This window comes from Orycteropus afer, unplaced genomic scaffold, assembly GCF_000298275.1.
Source record: "Orycteropus afer afer isolate SDZICR_OR568_19922 unplaced genomic scaffold, OryAfe1.0 scaffold00042, whole genome shotgun sequence".
NCBI classification, from domain to species: Eukaryota; Metazoa; Chordata; class Mammalia; order Tubulidentata; family Orycteropodidae; genus Orycteropus; species Orycteropus afer.
The window spans coordinates 4,874,139-4,894,926 of record NW_006921629.1 but is presented as its reverse complement, the minus strand read 5'-3'; the positions used below and the strand labels follow the sequence as shown (position 1 = coordinate 4,894,926).

The window sequence follows — 20,788 nt, the reverse complement described above, 5'->3', positions numbered from 1 at the left end:
AACCTTCCTTCCGAGGAGTGGCTGGTGGGTTTGAACCGCCAGCCGTCTGGTTAGCAGGCAAGTGTCTTAGCCACTATGCTACCAGAGCTCCCATTTAATGACTTAAATATTCTGCGAGACATTAAAGCACACTGAAAAAACCATGACTTTAAAGCCCAGCTCAACAGTAATGAGATCTGTATCTTCAGACATACCAGTTTGCTCATCTGAAATATTCTGAAAGCATTGAAACTCTCAGAATTGTTGAAGGAATTAATTATGTTATATTGAAAATACGTGGTATCTTGTAATTGTTCATATAATAGTTACTATTGTATGTACAGCCATCAAATACATGTATGAAAGATTTTAAATGATAGGGAAAAATTTTAAATAATTTTAAATGATAGGGATGCTATTTTGTGTGAAAACAAAAGATTCATATAGAGTATATGATCTCAGTTATATTAAATATATTTGTCTTTTACATGTATAAGAAAAGGAAGAAAATTCACCAAACTGTCCACTCTGGTTGTCTCTGAATGGTAATATTATGGATGAGTTTTTAAATTTTCCTTAGACTTTTGTGTATTTTTTTAATGTTCTACAATGACCATGTGTTTTATAATTTAAAAAAAGATACTAAAAATAGAATAGAAGGAAAAAAATCCTCACAGTAACCTTTGTTTGAAGTTTAAGGAATATTTACTTTTTATTGAGTTCGTGTTTATCAGGCAGAACTCTTATCTACTGAGTTTTGTGGTTTATATTGTCTTTACATTGTCTACAAATAATGCTGGAATAAAAGTTTACATGTGAAAGGAAAGTTAGTTTTGCTAGTGCTCTGAACTGTATTTGTGATAAATTATTTATCTAAAACTAATTTTAAAAATGTTATTTCTTTCCAGAAACAGCATTTAAATTTAAAGCCCTAAAGAAAGTTGCCCAGTTAGCAGTTATAAATAGTTTGGAAAAGGTAAATTAACACCTCTTTGGTATTATACTTTTGTTAATTTTTGCCTGTAACTTTTGCTGCTTTTAGAATTTTGAAACAAAAGAATCATGACTTGAGTGTAATTTAGCATTAAAATTTTGTAGGATGAATAAATCACAGTGTTCTTGAAGAAACTAGAACTGTGTGATATAAATGCCTTGTTGCATTTTTTTTACTAGGTTGAGAAATAAATCACTGTTTTCTTATAGAAACATGTATTTTGTTATTTGTAGGCGTTTTGGAACTGGGTAGAAAATTATCCAGATGAATTTACAAAATTATACCAGATTCCACAGACTGATATGGCTGGTAAGGATGAGAGTGATTTTTTTTTCTTTTTGTCTTTTAAACTGTTATTATGAGGGAAAAACATCACTTTCCAAATTGATTGCTTATTAAGGGGCTTTTACATCTCCAGTTACAAACAATTAATGTCAATAAGAAAGTAGTATTTTTCTCTCATATTTCTAAATTATACCCAACTCCTTTACTTTCCTTTAAGGAAGTAGATAAGTAAGTTTGAAATTTGGGTTATTTGATGGCTTTTATTGTAGGAAAGCAGTTTTCTGTGCGCTGAGACTTTATTTTGTATTAGGGAGATGTGTATAAACAGTAATATTCTTATCTGTGGTGTAAGAGTTCTTGGGAAACAACTGCAAGGCAGAAAATATAGATTCCTGGGGAACTTTGGTAATTCCCTTTCAGAAGCTGCCCAGTCTTTGTGGCTTGAGTATATTGCACTTAGCATCGCACCCTGTGCATCAGGGCTAAACGTTCTATTGGCCATTCTGAAATACGGAATTTTCCAGGATGATTCAGTGATGCAGAGAAGCGTAGTGTGGCCAAACTTACCTTTTTAAAATGTAGCTTTTGGTGTATGGATAGCTTTTAATTTAATGCCAGAGGTTTTTTTTTTTTTTTTTTTTTTTTTTCATTTAATAATGTCAATTAATATTTATCTTTTTCATACAGAGTGTGCAGAAAAGCTGTTTGACTTGGTGGATGGTTTTGCTGAAAGCACCAAACGTAAAGCAGCAGTTTGGCCACTACAAATCATTCTTCTCATCTTGTGTCCAGAAATAATCCAGGATATATCCAAGGATGTGGTTGATGAAAACAACATGAATAAGGTAAAGAAGGCAAATTATTTCTGTAATCAGTATAGACGTGAAGCACTTTATTTTACTTAAGGTGTTTACTACTTTAGGCTTAGCATTGTTTAAGCATAGTATTTTTCAGGGGACCATTTCTAATGTAAGTGGTTCTGGTGGTGCAGTGGTTAAGGCATTTGGCTGCTAACCAAAAGGTCAGTGATTCAAACCTACCAGCTGCTCCGTGGAAGACAGATCAGGCAGTCTGCTTCTGTAAAGATTTACAGCCTTGGAAACCCAATGGTGGTTGCTGTGAGTCAGAATTGACTGATGGCAGTGAGTTTGGTTTTGGTTTTATTTCTAATTACCATAATTTTAGGTCTCTTTGTTTGTTGGCCTGAGCAGAGAACTACTCATATGTAATTTTATTTTGCAGAACAATAATACCACTCATTGATTAAAGATTTGAAACAATCCTTTAGTTTCATTCTTTTACAGAGAAGACTAAATGATACTTCTGTTAGTGTTGACAGTAGTTTTTCTAGGCACTAGAAGGGTTGCATGACTAGACTTTATCACTGTTATAGTGTAGTATTTTTGTGTAATTAGAGATGGGTTCACTTTATGCTACTGCAGTTGTCTAATACCTTGCTTGAGGTATTTCAGAACAATTTTCACAGCATTTTATCATGAAGGCAGACTACTGTATATACCATCTGTACTGAAATTAGAACTATAAAAACTGGTAATTCTAAGGGGCTCATCTAATTTTTAAATAATATGAGCTAGTTATTAATATTCTTTTTAATTTTAGTATTAAGTTTATTTGCTAATACCTTTTTTCCCCACAGTTTTTGGGAAAATATTCTTAGCAAACTAAACTTTAAATGGGTTCTTGTCTGACATACTTATAGGTGGAGATGTTCAAAGTCAGCTGGATGATTCAATACTTTGTAGAAATATTAGATAGAGAACTTATGTATTGATGAGAAAATAAGTGAATTTGGTAATCTTTGTAAACCTGATTATGGTACTTCACCTAGATGTAAGTCCCACCTTTTGCATTATAAAAACACTTTATTTGATGTTTTTTTTTTTTTTAAAAAAAAGCCTTTTAGAATAAGCCCCCCTCCCACCCCCAGTTTGTGTTTAATAGAAGAATAAACATAGTTAGAAGGCTGCTATAAATTCATTATTGTTGTTAGGTGCCTTTGAGTTGGCTCTGACTCATAGAGACCCTGTGTACAACAGAGTGAAACACTGTCTGGTCCTGTGACAGCCTCACAATCCTTGCTATCCCTGAGCCCATCATTGCAGCCACTGTGTCAGTCCATCTTGTTGAGGGTCTTCCCCTTTTTTTGTTGACCCACCACTTTACCAAGCATGATATCCTTCTCCAGGGAGTGACCTTCTAGTAACATGACCATAGTAGATGAGATGAAGTGTGGTCATTCTCACTTCCAAGGAGCATTCTAGCTGCACTTCTTCCAGGACAGATTTGTTTGTTCTGCTAGCAGTCCATGGTCTTGTCAGTGTTCTTTACGGACACCACAGTTCAAAACCATCGATTGTTCTTCGGTCTTGCTTATTCATTGTCCAGCTTTCATATGCATATGAGGCGATTGAAAATACCATGGCTTGGGTTAGGCACATCTTAGTCTTCAAAGAGACATCTTTGCTCTTCAGCACTTTAAAGAGGTTTTTATTGCCCAGTGCAATATGTCTGATTTCTTGACTGTTGCTTCCATGGGTGTTGATTGTGGATCCAAGTAATAGGAAATCTTTGACAACTTCAATCTTTTCTCTGTCTCTCGTGATGCTCCTTATTGGTCCAGTTGTGAGAATTTTCATTTTCTTTATGTTGAGGTATAATCCATACTTTAGACTGCAGTCTTTAATCTTCATCAGTAAGTGCTTCAAGTCATTTTCACTTTGACCAAGCAAGCTTGTGTTATCTGCATATTGCAGGCTGTTAACGAGTCTTCCTCCAGTCCTGATGCCACATTCTTCATATAGTCCAGCTTCTCGCATTATTTGCTTGGCATACAGATTGAATAAGTATGGTGAAAGGTTACAACCCTGATGTACTCCCTTCTTAATTTTAAACCATGCAATATCCCCTTGTTCTGTTTGAATGACAGACAGCCTCTGGTCTATGTTCTTCATGAGCACAATTAAGTATTCTGGGATTCCCATACTTCTCAGTATTATCCATACTTTGTTATGATCCCATAGTCTAATGCTTTTACATAGTCAATAAAACACAAGTAAATGTCTTTCTGGTATTCTTTGTTTTTAGCCAACATCAATCTGATATCAGCAGTGATTTCCCTCATTCTGTGTCATTGGTACTCTTAAGTTCATTGTTGTTGTTGTTGTTATGTGCTGTCGAGTCAGACCCGACTCATAGCGACCCCTCCTTGGGTTTCTGAGGTGGTATCACAACGGAAGTAGATTGCCCAGCCTTCCTTCCAACTTAAATTCATTAGTACTCTTAAATTCATTAGTGCGCTTAAGTGAATTTGTTTTAATAATTAGGGCTACATCTTTTTAAATGTCTGTTGGCCATTTGAATATCTTTTGTGAGTTCCCTATTTTTCCACTGAATTGCTTGTGTTTTATGGATTTGTAGGCTCTGTGTTTCTGCTTTCTTTACTTGGTTTCTCTTTTTAAACTTTGTTTATGGATTCTTTTTGCTTTTTGCATGTTTAAAATTTGTATGTCATCACCCAGTCTTGTTCTTTCTCGTTCACAGCTTTTTTGGTCAGATTTTGTTCCCTAAGATTTTATGTTGCTTTTTTATGGAAGTATACTTTGCATCTGTAAAATTCATCCTTTAGAGGTACCATACAGTGGTTGTGCAATCATTGCTACTAATTACAGAACATTTTTATCATCTCTAAAAGAAACACCATACCTGTTGGCAGTCATGACCCGTATTCCCCCTCCGCCTGGCAACCACTAATCTGCCCTCTGTCTATATGGATTTATATTGTAGACATTTCATGTTAACGGAATCATACAATATGTGACCTTGTATATGGCACTCCTGGAGGTTTTTGAAATATGCTTTTATCTTTTTCTCTAGTATTTTTCTCCTTACAAAAAAATTACATTTTAAAATCTTTTTGGATTTTTGAAAATTTATGTTTTATGTATTCTCACCTTAGTTTCTAAGTCACCTTCCCTCTGCAATAACCACTGTTAATGGCTGTCAATAGTACCTGGTTTTAATTTTTATTCCTCTTTGAGAATTCAAGATCATTTGATATATTTGTTGGCCATTTACATGTTTTTTTTGTGTGTGTAAAATATCTGTTCATTTTCTGTAACTACTTTCTTCTGTTGTTTGCTAGTCTTTTGTTAAATTTGCTGGACTTTTTGTGTATTAAGAGCAGTAGTCTTTTACTTTTAGTCTATTGTAAATATTTTTCCAGTCTGTTATTTTGAGCATAATTTTTTTTAACAGAAATATTTGAAATATACAAAACCAAAACCCAAACCCACTTGCCATTGAGTTATTTCTGACTCATGGAGAACTCCATTGGGTTTCCAAGACTGTAAATCTTTACTGATGTAGATTGCCTCATCTTCCTCCTGTGGAGCAGCTGATGGGTTTGAACCGCTGACCTTCTAGTTAGCAGCCAAATGCTGTAGCCACTATACCACTAGAAATCCTTGGAAGATAACAGTTACCTATACTCCTGTTAATATTTTGATATATTGCTCATATTTTTTTTTCTTTATAGATGATTTTACAAATTATATAAGTAATACTTGTGTAAACTCTCTGTAAAAAAAATTTTTCAAATAAAACTAAAGACATCTTTGATTCCACTAGTCCCATTTTCTTTTTTGCTTCAGAGACATAGAGTTATATGTATATTCTTCCAGTCTGGTTTTTATATTTTCAGGAGAGTGAGGGGGATATATAGATAGTCAGATAAATAGATACCTGGTTTGATAGTCCTCAAAGAGTGTTCTTCAGATCAGCCACTCAGCGTCATCTGGAGACTTTCTAGAAATGCAAATTCTTAGACCCAGCCATAGACCTGCTGAATCAGGTCTGTGTTTTAGAAGCCCTCCAAGATTGTACACTAAAGTTTGAGAACCATTGTTAATCTATAATTATCTATAACTGTTACATAGTGTTCCTTCATTTGAATATACCGTATTTTTCATTCCTGATTATGGAGCATTTAAGTTACTGTTCTTTAAAAAAAAACAAAACAAACTTAAAGAGCTCAGAACCCTGATGGTTTAAGATCTAAATTATATCTGATCAGATAATTTTTATGTTGTTGTTTAAACTTTTACTTTAAATTCAGAGCTAAAATATATTTAGAGACATCTGGAATAATTTAAGTAATAGAAATTATCAAATTAGAACTGAATTATAAAATCATCAGCACTTAAAACCCTTTCTGAAGATTTTCTTTGACCTTATTACTGATTTCAGAAGAATAGTAATAAATTAACATGATGAACATTTTCACTGTTCATGAGAAAGAATAGTAAGCCTCCTTTTCATCTCTGCCCTTTAGTTTTATATTTTCCCTCTCCAGTCCAGTACTATTACTCGTTTCTTATGGCTGTTTCTAAAAGTAGCGTGTATGTTTATTGTCTGTTAAAAAAGATGATAAATCATTGATCACTTTTGTTTGCGCTCTGTTATGCTTATTGATCTATTTTTCTGTCTCTTTTAAGGTCACTTTTGACAGTTTATTTTTGCTAGGAGATACATATATATCTATATCTATAGATATAGATATCTGTGTGTGTGTGTGTGTATATATATCTATATATGTATATATGTATATATATTTTTTAAATAATTTTTATTGTGATTCGGGTGAAAGTTTATAGAACAAATTTGTTTTCCATATAGCAGTTCATACACATTTTGCTTCATGACATTGACTGCAATTCCCCACAGTATAACAGCTCTCTTCCCACTTCCTCCCCATAGTTACCTCTTCCCTGTGTCCTTCCCTCCCATGCATTCCTGCCCCCCAGCTGTCTGCCTGTGAAAACACTGCCCTTCTGTTCTTCCATGATTTATTGTTCCAAGGAGTGTATTGCCTGATGTAAATGTTCACTCCATATGCCTATCTGTTGTTTGGCTGGAAGCCACAGGAGTGAGCCAGTTCCAGACCTGAAGGGTGGCTAGGGGCCATAGTCTTAGGGGTCGGTCTCACCAGGCTCTATTACACCAGCAAACCTGGTCTTTTTTTGTGTGATTTTGAGTTTTGTTCCACATTGTTCTCCCGCTCTATCCAGGATGTGCTTTCACTCACTGCTGTCGAGTTGGTCCCAACCCATAGTTGACCCTTCCTTGGGTTTCCAAGACAGTATCTCTACAGAAGTAGACTGCACGGTCTTCCTTTCGAGGAGTGGCTGGTGGGTTAGAACCGCCAGCCTTGTGGTTAGCAGTCAAATGCCTTAGGCATTATGCCACCAGACGATTCGATTCTAACTCGTAACGACTTGCATTGGGTTTCCAAGGCTGTAAATCTTTACAGAAGTAGAAAGCCCAATCTTCCTCCCAAGGAGTGGTTGGTGGGTTTGAACCATGGATCTTCTGGTTAGCAGCCAAATGCCTTACGTGTTATGTCACCAGAGTTCCTTCATATGTGTGTATGGAATGTATTTCCTTACAACATTGCTATAAACCAGAAACCAAACTCACTGCCATTGAGTTGATTTCTAACTCACAGTGACCCCCATTGGGTTTCTAAGGCTATAAATCTTTATGGAGGCAAACTGCCTCATCTTTCTTCCATGGAGTGGCTGGTGAGTTTGAACTACTGACCTTTTGGTTAGCAGTCAAATGCTTTAACTAAACACTGTATTACCAGATCTCCTTGTAACATTGCTGTAGTCTCTTATAATTATTTGCTTCAGTGTCTTTATGTATTACTTTCTTTATTTTAATATTTCTCATGTTTTCCTCATTCATGTGTGCTAGTATTTTTTTATTGGTCTTTAAAAAATAGCCTTTTGACTGTTTTCTAACATTTCTATTTTCTGTTTTACTAATTTTAGCTTTATTTGTATTTTAGTTTCATAAGGGAAATGGCTTAGTTTACCTGTTTTTTAAAAAAATCGTAAAAGTATCTTTAAGATGTGGAATTGTACTTCTTAGCTACAGTCATAGATTTTTGTAATTTCTAATTAATCTCTTATTTCTCTCTTACCTTGAACAGTGATATCACATTTGATTTAGAGGAGTTTCTCATAGTTTTTAAATTGTTTGTTTTCTTTGTTATCTTTTTATATTTCAAATTTTCTGTTTAACTGTGGTTAGAAAATGGTGGTATGTTTTCATTTAAAAAAGTGTTCCCATAGTCATAAGAGTAGAATATGTATACTTTTTGAGAGCACAGAATTTTATGTAAATCTTTGACTGCTCTCTGGACTACCTTAGAGTTGGTTGGAGATAGTCCCTCTATTGAAGGAGCTCTGGTGGCACCGTGCTTTAAGCCTTTGGCTACTAACCAAAATGTCATTAGTTTGAAAACCCCCAAGCCACTCCATGGGAGAAAGATGTGATAGTCTGCTTCTGTAAAGACTTAGAGCCTGGGAAACCCTATGGGACAGTTCTGGTCTGTCCTATAGGGTCACTGTGAGTCAAAATTGACTTGATGGCAGTGGGTTTGGTGTGGGTTGTAGTCCCCTTATTGGTACACTGTGGAGAACTGCTTGGTTTTGCTGACTGGACTCCCACAGATAGCCAGTGTACTTTGCTCCTAGTTCTTGCATGTGACAAGTCTCCTCCCAGGCTTTGGTAGTCACTCTTTTCTCCTTACTATAAAGCAAGTGAAGAAATAAATAAAAAATAATTGGAACTTGAAGTACATCAGCTCGTTCTTTCATTTACACCATCCTAGACTATAACCCATGTAAGAGAAGTCCTTCTCTTCTTCAGTTTCTGGGGTTGCTACAGTTGTTTTATTGCATTGATTAGGTTAACTAGCATAATGGCTCTAACACAATAGAACTTTGTTGTGTGTATGAGATAGTATTGAGCAGCTGACTGAAAAGTTTGTAGGACTGCCCTCCTCTTTGTGGTTTAGGATCTTGGCTTGCAAAGGCCCCCCATCTTCAACATGTGGCTTCTAGGAGGGTTGTCTTCATTCTTTGAATTAGAAGGGAAAATGATCATAGGAAAGCATGTAGGAGGTTTTTCTAGGCCAGGCCCAGAAATGGTTGTATCACTTTCATTCATATTCCATTGGCTAGAACTTAGTTACATGGCCACATCTAACAGCAAAATAGCTGGGAAATACAGTATAGCTATGACTTTAGGAACAAGAAGTGAACGTGGGCTCTGGGAAATAAGAGAAGAATAGACTAGAGGAGTCAAGAATGAGTTAGGCTGCTGTTGCTTTAGAGTTCCATTTATTTTTTTATGGATGAATAATTACATACCAAGAGTACATGTTTATTGAGTGAATAGTACAGGTTAGATGTTCTTTGTGAATTCAGATGGCATTTGGGTGATGAGAATTTTTGGAAGAGGTGTAGAACTTTAGTTGAACTTGAAGTACTAAGAACATTTAGATTGGCAGCAGTGTGTTGTTGAAGCCAGGATGCTCAAGGACATGGGAGTGGGAATGTTGAAGGTATGTTCAAAAAAGTTTGTTAGCTAGAGAATGGAAGTTTGTTGCAGGCAGTGATAAGAAATGAAGGTGAAGGTACAGGTAATTATGGATGATACTGAGAGTCAGTTTGTGTTTAAACTTTATCCTTTGGGCAATGAGGAAAGATCCAAAGTTTGGAATTAGAGGTGAGACATGCAGCTTGGTGTTTTGGCTGATGAATGGGAAGTCCAGAGTGGAATATGGTTCTGAGAAAATAATGAATTTAAATTTTGACATGTTATATTTTTTGAGAATATTTGAAGGTGGAAAGATCTGAGATTTCAGTTTAGGAGAATAGTGAAGGGGAGAAAATTAAAGATTTGTTAGTGAGCTGCAGAGAAGGCTTGAGATCACAAGAATGGATAAATATTTTGAGCAACAGAATTTAGAGCAACAAAACAGGTTTGAATGCATTGTTATTTAGAAGGGTGAGGGGTGCACATAGCCTGGAGCGTTAGATAAGGGTAGAACAGTTTGATATAAACCAGAACCAGGACAGTATATAATGTTGAAGATTGAAATATAATTTTCAAAAAGAGAGTGTGATCAACTGATTTGAATGTGGAGAAGTCAACTGCCTTGGTGGGCAAGGACTGTTTATAATGTTTCTTTGGTAATTCATCAAAAAAAGTGGAGAACAGATTCACTGGTTTCAAATTTGAGGAACATTTAAATTATGAAATTGAAAACCATACACATACATCAGTTATTATATTTTTAAATATAATTTGTAGTGGCTGATAGTTTGGCACTTTATTAGATAAATCTGAAGTCTAAGAAACTTTATATTCTGTCTTACTGCTGCGCTTGAATTCTCTAGAAGTTGTTTCTGGATAGCCTACGAAAAGCACTTGCTGGCCATGGAGGAAGCAGGCAGCTGACAGAAAGTGCTGCAATTGCTTGTGTCAAGCTGTGTAAAGCAAGTACTTATATCAACTGGGAAGACAACTCTGTCATTTTCTTACTAGTTCAGTCTATGGTGGTTGATCTTAAGGTAAGTGGTTAGTATTTCACTACTACAAATTTTAATAAAATTAAATGAAAAATTAACTTTTACTATCAGTATTATGTCTAAGATCATTGCTAACACTAAAGTTCTGAGTCTTACTTGATAATTCAAGTTCATAAGACCTGCTTTTGTTGTTACTGTGTTCATCAACCTTAATAAAGTGACTTAGAATATTAAAAAACACAGAATTCTCCATTTTTCTTAAGTTAGCATAAGTAGACTTACATTTACAATCATATGGAAATTCAGTCCTGAGAGAAATCACATGTGTGGTGTGGTAAGAATTCTGTTAGACTGATGACTCACAATAATAGTTTGGTACTTTTTCTGGCTACTGAATGTAACTGCCATCTGTGAATGATGTGTGGAACATCACATGTATAAATACTAGTTAGGGGAAAAAAACAACAGTCTGACTGTTTAAAGGCTTTCATATATTCTATTGGGATTTTTACAGAACTTACTTTTTAATCCAAGTAAACCATTCTCAAGAGGCAGTCAGCCTGCAGATGTGGATCTAATGATTGACTGCCTTGTATCCTGCTTTCGAATAAGCCCTCACAACAACCAACATTTTAAGGTAAGAGCATGGTGTTTATCCAGGTATGTTTACTGATACTGTTGTTCTTTGTAAATGTGAAAAGACTGAAAAGAGGAATAATTACTTTTATCAGTATTTCTCAGAGTTAATTTTAAGACCTTAATAAATTTATTCTGTTCTAAAAAAGCATGCCTTTTTGCTGTCCTTTGCTTTCATTTATGTTATGGAATGTTTTTCTTAGAGAAATAATGTACTTTTTTTCTCTATACAGATCTGCCTGTCTCAGAATTCCCCTTCTACATTTCACTATGTGTTGGTAAATTCACTCCATCGAATTATCACCAATGTAAGTCTAAAAGGTATTGCTAAAATTACTTTTGAGGAAAAAAAAATGTTTTTTACCTGTCTCTTCTTTCTGTCCTGTCTTCTTTTTTCCATCCCTTCATCCTTCCCTCTCTCCCTCTTTAAAGAAATATGATCTTGGTTTATAACAAAGTTTTGAACTTAGATATATGGTATTAGAAGATTTCTCAGAAGGGGTTATATCTGGTAAAATGATAAAGAATTGTATGATTCATTTCAGTCTTGACCTGAGAGCCCTTATTGTATGAGTTAGGGGTAATAAGATCTTTTAGAAATTAAACCTAACACACTTTATTTAGATCCAGAGCTCTTGAGAATAATGCCACTAATAATATTTTCATCCCGAAGAACTTTCCCTATTATTTCATTACTCTTAGCCTTTTCCCAGCATTTAATAGAATTTGACTTGTCGCATTACTGTTTCAGCTAGAAACTAAAAACCAAACTCATTGCCATTGAGTTGATTCTGACTCGTAGCGACCCCCTTTGGGTTTCTGAGGCAGTGAATCCTTACAGAAGTAGATTGCCCAGTCTTCCTTGTGCGGCGTGGCTGTTGGGTTTGAACTGCCAGCCTTTGGGTTAGCAGTTAAATGCCTTAGGCACTGCATCACCACAGCTCCTTATTTTAGCTAAAAAGTAGTAGTATTTATGTTGTAGTCCAGTATGGTCCATTTACAAAATGGTAGGACAGTATTGGATTGTACTTTTCAGTCCTCCTTAAAAAAAATAAAGTATTAACACACTTACAAAGAGGTGTTCACATGATACAAAAACGTATCATACAAAATGAGTAACATGAGTCAAAATAGACTCAATGGCAGTGGGTTTGTGAAACCTTTGAATCTGACTTGGATGCATTAGGTAGAAACATTGTTGATGTTGTTGTTATGTGCCGTTGAGTCGGACCCGACTCATAGCCACCCCTCCTTGGGTTTCCAAGGTGGTATCACTACGGAAGTAGATTGGCCAACCTTTCTTCCGAGGAGTGGCTGGTGGGTTTGAACCACCAGCCTTCTGGTTAGCAGTCAAGTTTTTTAGGCAATACGCTGCCAGAGTTTCTAGGTAGAAAGATAGTAAAACCTAATCAGATTTGGACTTTAAAAGTTTAAAAGTTTACAGTTTGGACTTTAAAAGTAGATTCTAAAAGTTCTGTTATGGTTATGAACAGTTGAATTTTAAAGGTTTTCAGGTGTTATCTTCCACAGTTACCTATTTATGGATAGTCACACTTACATGTAAATTGGTCAGTGCTTTCTCCAAAGGGCTTTAATCTTTGAAAGCTTAGGTATATCTGTCCTATTTATAATAAAATTCCATTTTAAGAATATCTCTGGTGAGTTTTTTAAAAAAAAAAAAGTCCTTCTTTGTCTTGCATGTACTGAATTAAAACAAGCACTGCCCACATATTCTTTAAACTACTCCTGTGTGGGGTGGGGGTGGGTAGAGTGTGAAGTGGAGAATAATGATAGATAATGCTTTTTAGTGACACTTTTAGTTTTGCTCATTGGGTTGCTAATAGCATTTTGGACAGGGCAGTTCTTCATCGTGAAGAGCTGCCTTGTATATTGAAGGACATTTGGCGTCCTTGGTCCCCATTTCATTACATGCCAGTTGTGCTGCATTCCTACTGTCCCTAATCATTATGAACAATCAAAAATACATTTCCAGACACTCCCTGCGAGGGAATAATAACTCCCTCCTTTGACTGTAACTGGTTAAATTGTGGATAGAAGTAACATTAAATACTATTTGTTCTAAAACGGAAAGTTTAATGATTATAGGTAAGATACAGCTGCATTAATACTTTTTTTAAAAGTGCTGTGTTTTCGTCAGTATAATGAGCAAGGGTTATCTCTTGGTGGTGCAAATGGTTACATACTCAGATGCTAACTTAAAAAGTTAGAAGTTCAGGTCCACTCAAAGATAGAAGACAGACCTGGTGCTGTACTTTAGAAGGAATCTGCCATTGGAAATCCTGTTCTACCCTGAAACACATGGGGTCACCTTGAGCAAGTCAGCTCAGTGACAGCTGGTTGGTTGGTAATGATCCAGAACGTTATACCCTTGATGTTTGTCATTTTCAAGGCCATTAAAAAAAAAAGGATGATTTTTCCCTCCTCAGTTTTATATGTTAATTCAGAAATAATATGTTACTATTTTCTTTCCCCTTTTGGCTAATACTACTAAAGATATTCCATATATTAGAGCGACTAGTTTTATAGAAATGCTTAAAATTTGTATTTAATAAACCCAAGTATGTAATTTTTCTGATACTCTGTGGCTAGCTACTTTAATTGTAAAATATTTTTGTCTACAATTGAATATATAGAGCACTTTCAAGCATGGACTTGGCACTGCTGTAAGTGGCTGAGCTGCTCCTTTCTGGGTTTAAAGCATGCCTGGAGTGTTACTTCATGCATGCCTCAGTGTACCTGGTGAAAGTGATTGTGCATCCTTCTAGACTAAAATGAGTACTGCATGTGTGAAGATGTAGTTTGTCTATATCAGAGGTCAAGTCAATATGAATATATATTTTTATTAAAAGAAACGGTATTGACTGAATTTTAAAGTAGTAAATATCATTATTCTTTCAATAGGATACTTATACAGGAACACAAATTTATTGAGTCTATAAAGAATCTTTTAAAGTTATACCTTATATAATGATACTTTATCATTATAGATTATTTCTTGTTAGTTTTTTTTCCATCTCTCTGGTTTGAGGTTAGTAGATACTGAATCTGAAGTACTTTCTGACTGAAATGTCAGATATAAAATATGCAAATTTGCAGAATTGACTATTAAAGAGTAACTGAAGACAGTTATTATGATGTATGAAATTTTTCTTGGGTAGTTGGACTCCTAATCGTAAATTCATTCATAGTATTATATTTCCTTCTACATGATTCTTGGTTCAATACACCTCATAAGTTCTCTTGTTCCATTGTTCTTTAGCCAGTTCACAGATGTTTCAAATTATCACGTTCTCAAATAAAATAAAAGCCTTTCTGATACGTTTTAAGGGTTTTTGTAGAGGTAGTAGTGCCATTTGGAGTTTTATTTTACTTTGTGAAACATACACATACTTAATTTATAAGTACTGTGTTTAGATCTAGAATATTCCACTGTTTCTTCTTAGGAAATCTTAAAGTCTGTTTACTATTTTAATTTTATCATAATGCAGGTTTTTTGCAGTTTCTAAAGTAGTAATTATAATACTGTCAACTTTTTTTATTATGGCATATATGAGAGAGAAATTATAGTTATCAAAACTGTGTTATGTAATTAATCTTGATGGACTTCCTTTAGATTAAATTAGATATGTTATCACTGAGAAGTTAAAAACTAGCATACATATCTATGAGCCAACTATCTTAGCGATCACTAGTACACACTATGGTTGGTATAGTACTTAGTGTTCTATTTTTACGTATAGCAGTTTATTGCGTGTACTTATGGATAGCTCACATATTGAGAATCAGATGATCTGTTTCCACTGAGAGGTTTTAATTGAAGGAGTTGTTTCTGAGGCATTTGAAAATTTATTTAAAATTCCCTTAAATTGTCCAGTGTTTGCTCATATTGTTTACTTATGCTCATTTGTTGGAAAAAACAGTGTTTTCAAAGGCAAAAGAAACACATGTACTTTAGTTTCCAAAAGGACATGTTTGATAACTGCTCAAAAAGAACAGTAATATACTAAAATTTTTACCAATTACTTGATATAAAATAGTAAATCTAAAAAAGATTTTATAAGTTTGGCCTGATACCACAATACAGCATGAAAGTGACACTATAATTTGGATAAGATATTATATGGGATGCATATCAAGAAAAAAAAAGAAAAACAGAATCACTGCTGTCAAGTCAGATCTGACTCATAGCAACCCCTTCTTGGGTTTCCAAGGCGGTTTCACTATAGAAATAGATTGCCCAGTCTTCTTTCCAAGGAGTGGCTGGTGGGTTTGAACCAGCAGCCTTCTGGTTAGCAGTCAAATGCCTTAGGCACTATGCCACTTTAATTCGCTTCTGACAAAATATTACAGGATTTACAGGTAAACCCTTTCACAATGTACTTTATGATTATTCAACTCTGTGTTATTTTAAGCTGTTGATACAAGCTGTAAAGAAACAATAAATATATAGAAATCAATTTGTATTAGTTTCTTGAGAAAGTCAGGTGACTAAATTGCCCAAGGTTTGAATCAATTATATAAACAAACTAAAAATGTATCATTTGTTAGAAATTTGTTAGGTAGAGTAAAAGTTTAAGGAAGACCGTAAATAATGTTACTATCCCCAAAACATATTTCTTCCCTCACAGCTTTAGGATCCCTTTCTGTTGGGGTTCAGTATTCAGTTTATGTACCATAAATGTATATTTTATATGGTTTATATTTTACTATCTAGTAAATAGAGTTTATAATATCAAAATGTTGGGTTATGGTAATATAACTTAATGCTACTCAAAATATTATGAGAATTAGGTGTGAAGAAATTAACTGTTGAGAATTTAACCAACTTGCTCTTGAATAAGAAGGAACCTGGGAGTAGGGTGAGAACTTATTCAGTCCCCTCTTAATTTTCATCTACTATTTGAATATTAGGAGCTCTGGTAGCATAGTGGCTAAGACACTTGCCTGCTAACCAGACGGCTGGCGGTTCAAACCCACCAGCCACTCCTCGGAAGGACGGTTGGGCAATCCTACTTCCGTAGTGATACTGCCTCGGAAACCCAAGGAGGGGTCACTATGAGTTGGGGCCGACTCGACGGCACATAACAACATAACAATTTGAATATTTCCATTCTTTCAGCTGTTTCGTATAGCAGGGATAGTATAAATTGGAAGCCTGTATTTTAAGTTATCCAATTCCAAGCATACTTTACATATTTTAGTGAAAACTCATCCAATCATTTTTGCAGTAACTGATCACCAAACTTTATAGGTTTAGTGATTTTCATAATTAACATTTTTTCATAATATATTAATTCATTCTTTTTAAAGAAAAAGTTACACTTTCAAATAAAATAGGCACAAAAGAGCAGATATCAAAGCTGAGCAGATAAAATGGAGATAGAAAAATCTTTATTTTGAAATAAGTATCTTTGAAAAATATTTTACTAGGATCAGTTTGTCTTTGTTTATGGTAATTGTTAGTCTTCCATGTATTGTGCCATCATTGTATATCAATTTAAGATTATAGATTTACTAATAGCTTTATTTCATTTACTAATTTCATGTTGTAATTATTATTGTTTTTAAGCATATAAGTAATAGTTTGCCACATATTCCTTGAACATTGTGTTGAACCACTAATCTCTTTTAAAGCTTTGATAACAGCATTCTTACCTGGGAAAATATATGCTATATGTATACGTATACCTGAAATATATAAAACATTACACTTAAAAAAAGAAAAAGATTGGCTACTAATTAGCTCTCCAAAGACTTTGTTTTTCAGATTCATTAGCTTATCAGTAAGAAAAGCGGTCTCATATATGCCCATGTTCATGAAGTGAGCTGTTTGTCTCATGCTCATTATTATTATTATAAAATAAAAATATGGTTTGTCAATTTAAAGATATTAATGGAAGACTTTGGAAATTATCACGTGTGTTTGCATGGTCTTATAAATTTTCTGACAAAAGGATAAAACTTAAACCCACAGTCATAACCAGAGCATGTAGCTCTTACAGATCTGTACTGTTCCTTCCTTATGATCTTTCCATTTTTCTCCAGTCTGCATTGGATTGGTGGCCTAAGATTGATGCTGTGTATTGTCACTCAGTTGAACTTCGAAATATGTTTGGTGAAACGCTTCATAAAGCCGTGCAGGGTTGTGGAACACACCCAGCAATACGGATGGCACCGGTAAGATTAATCATGAGTTTTGAGTGCTGCCTTCTGCCTAGTGCGCTTTCAGTGTCTTCATCCCATTCCTGCTCTTCTGCTTGTTTTAGAAAATCAAACAAGTTCTTCTTCTTTTTTTTTTTTTTAAATAAATATTGGAGTATGTTGTATGTTGAAATACAATATATGTATTCCGCTATATCAGTGAGCTGAGCTTACGTTTTTTAGATAAATTTTCTCACTCGGGTATTAAAATTACTTTTTTTTTTTTTTTTTTTTAAGTTCTTTTTTCTTTTTTTCTTTATGAACTAGAATATTTTGATTAACTCCTCACCTTTTAGATAAGTAATGGAAGCTAACTCTTGGGTTAGAGTGAATATTCCTATGAATACATATTTTACTCATTGGATATTAAATATTACACATAGGAAATAGATGTAAAAAATACAATCTTAAATGTTTTATTTAAAATAGAAATATTTTATGTTATAGCAAATGTGCTTTGAGCATTTTTAAATGGTAGGTACTTTGACATTGAAGTTTCACTATGTTTAAGTGTACATAACACTTTTCAAATTAGGTATTGTAACAGATTATTACTTATATAGAATTTTAAAACTCATATGGAACCAATTTAGCAGACAATTACAGGACTCTATGAGTCATTTCTTGATAATTCTGTATAGCTGGTATATTATACATGACAACTCTTGATATTGATTGGCGGTACTTTGTCCTTTGCTTCTTCTTGGCTGTTATTGTTCACACGATCAGATTCCAACCAGTCACTGTTTAGCATGGCAATGGGCTTCTGTGGCTGTAAGTATGACTCATTGTAACAACAATGAAAACAACTCACTGCCTTCAGTTGGATCTGACTCATAGTGACCCCTCCTTTGGTTTCCAAGGCAGGATCACCTCAGAAGTAGATTGCCCAATCTTTCTTCCGAGGAGTGGCTCATGGGTTTGAACTGCCAGCCTTCTGGTTAGCAGTCAAATGCCTTAGGCACTATGCCACCAGAGCTACGTCAGAAAAGTCCTTTGTTTCTTTGACTTTTCTGTGTATAGTTACCATTATAGTCACATCATACCCTTTCAAATGAAACTGTGACATGCCTTCACCTATTGGTTTTATCTAGTAAGTTATCCATTTCACACTTAAAGGATGATTTAAACAGCTTTCTCTCTGTCATGCTTCTCTTTTTCTAAGTTTCCATCATCAAATAAAATCTTGGTTTTAGACAGTTGTGGTTCACTCCTCCCTGGTTGTGAGAAATAGTTTCCAAGGATTGTTTATTTTAGATGTTGAAATAGAGAGGTTAGCTAACACATATATTTTGAGATTATTTAGCTTAACAGACCTATGGCCAAAATAACATGGCAGTGATATTTTACTAAATCTTTAAATGCAAGATTATTTTTTAGTTGACATTTTGAAATGCTAAGTACTTGATTTTTTTTAAAGTTGATAAAACAACTCAGTTCAGGTATAATTTAATTTGAGGTGAAATATTACCTATTTAAATGTTATTTAATAGTCACTTTTTAAAAATTTAGAAAATGACATCATTTAAAAATTATTGACCAACTTACTCATTTGACATATCTTTTGAGAAGTTAGAACTATACTTGACTTTTTTTTTTTTTTTAACGTTTATTGCCTCTTTTGGGAGACCTGGTGGCACGATGGTTAAGCAAGCACTTGGCTGGTAGCTGAAATTTCAGCAGTTCGAATCTACCAGTGGCTTCACGGGAGAAAAGACCTGCAGTCTGCTCTCATAAAGATGACAGTGTGTGAGGCAGTCTGTTCTGTCCTGTAGGGCTTCTATGAGTTGGAATCAACTCAGTGGCACACACAAGCAACAACACCTCTTCTGGTAGAAAATTAATAGTCTCTATTAATAGGAATTGATAGAAAGTTAATTTCACTTCTTATTTATTTTTTAAATCCATTTTACCAGCTGTGAATAATTTAATTTTCTATGCTTAAGGACTGAAATAAAATGAAAATTATTCTTTTGAACAGAGGAAAAAAAATCTGATTGATAGTCTTAAAATGTTTCCTACATTTAGAAGTTATTTCACTTCTTAGCCTTGGTTATCAGCAGTTTCTAGGAGCTACGTACTATACTCCAAAAACCAAATTTACTGCCATCCAGTTGATCCCAACTCATAGCAACCCCTGTTGGGTTTCCAAGGGTGTAAATCTTAACAGAAGTAGAATGCCCCATCTTCCTTCTGTGGAGCAACTGGTAGGTTTGAACCACCAACTTTCTGGTTAGCAGTCACATGTCTTAGGCACTGTGCCACCAGTGCACCTTCATGCACTATACTGTACTGATCATTATTTCATAAAAGCTATAACTAGAGAGAATTGCCTCTTTTGGTCCAAGGACGTTTATAATAAAAAATTGTATTTTATCTCTATTTTCTGAAAATACCAGAATATATTTCATTTAAAAAATCAGTGTTAAACTATTTATATTTGTGTTATATATGTATGAAATTTTGAATGTATGGTGTATTTTTGCATAATGGCTGAAGGATAGATTTCTAGCTAATAATCTCTTCACGGAAATAATTAGCAAATTAAATAGGAAATTTTTAGAAATAAAATTTTAGAATTTGGACTGCTCCTTAGGGTGACTCTCTCCCCCTCATAAACCTGGTACGTGAACAGTTAGAGAACAAATACGGAAGTACTGTGCTCCCCTATGTGCTTTGTGCACTGCTAATGCCAGGGAAACATGATGAGCTAAACAGTCACTACACTCGCCCTCACAGGAAATCTACTCTTCTGGCTTTTGCTTGAAAGAAGACCTTGCTGCAGGGTGGCCATAAAGTCTGGAAACAGACAAATAAATATACATAATAAATAGCTTATAGATATTACATCAGAATTTTTCAACTTTTGTACTATGTTGTCTTGGACTAGAAAATTCTTTGTTGTAGGGGGCTGTGTTGTGTATTATAGAATGTTTAGCAGCGTCTCAGACCTCTCTCACTAGATGCCAGTTACTACCCTTCCACCCCTACTCATGACAACCAAAAATTTTTCCAGACATGTCAAAATGTCCTCTGGGGGGGCAAAAACCATCCCGCTTAAGAATGATTGCATTACCTGGTACGTCTCTCATTAGCATTGCCTCAGATGGTTCAGAACTTTTATTTTTACTCAATAAACCTGAGCCTTTGGTTTGCTGCAGAAGTAGTAATCAAGAAGTTCAGTCTGGGGGAGTTCCGGCAAGATGGCGGACTAGGCAGAAGGACTGCACGAACGCTCTTCAACAAAGAAAAGGGAAACCAATTAACACAG

General features: G+C 34.7%; 1 protein-coding gene across 1 annotated transcript in view; it reads left to right on the top strand.

Annotated features, from left to right (window-relative positions):
* The window catches only part of NF1 (neurofibromin 1), a 388,569-nt gene that overhangs the window by 165,998 nt on the left and 201,783 nt on the right, over window positions 1-20,788 (top strand). Inside the window, exons 6-12 of the mRNA XM_007937345.2 lie at window positions 888-955; window positions 1,207-1,282; window positions 1,946-2,103; window positions 10,528-10,701; window positions 11,174-11,296; window positions 11,529-11,603; window positions 17,362-17,493. Of these exons, the coding sequence (XP_007935536.1) occupies window positions 888-955; window positions 1,207-1,282; window positions 1,946-2,103; window positions 10,528-10,701; window positions 11,174-11,296; window positions 11,529-11,603; window positions 17,362-17,493 (806 nt within the window). The remainder of the gene's footprint in view (window positions 1-887; window positions 956-1,206; window positions 1,283-1,945; window positions 2,104-10,527; window positions 10,702-11,173; window positions 11,297-11,528; window positions 11,604-17,361; window positions 17,494-20,788) is intronic.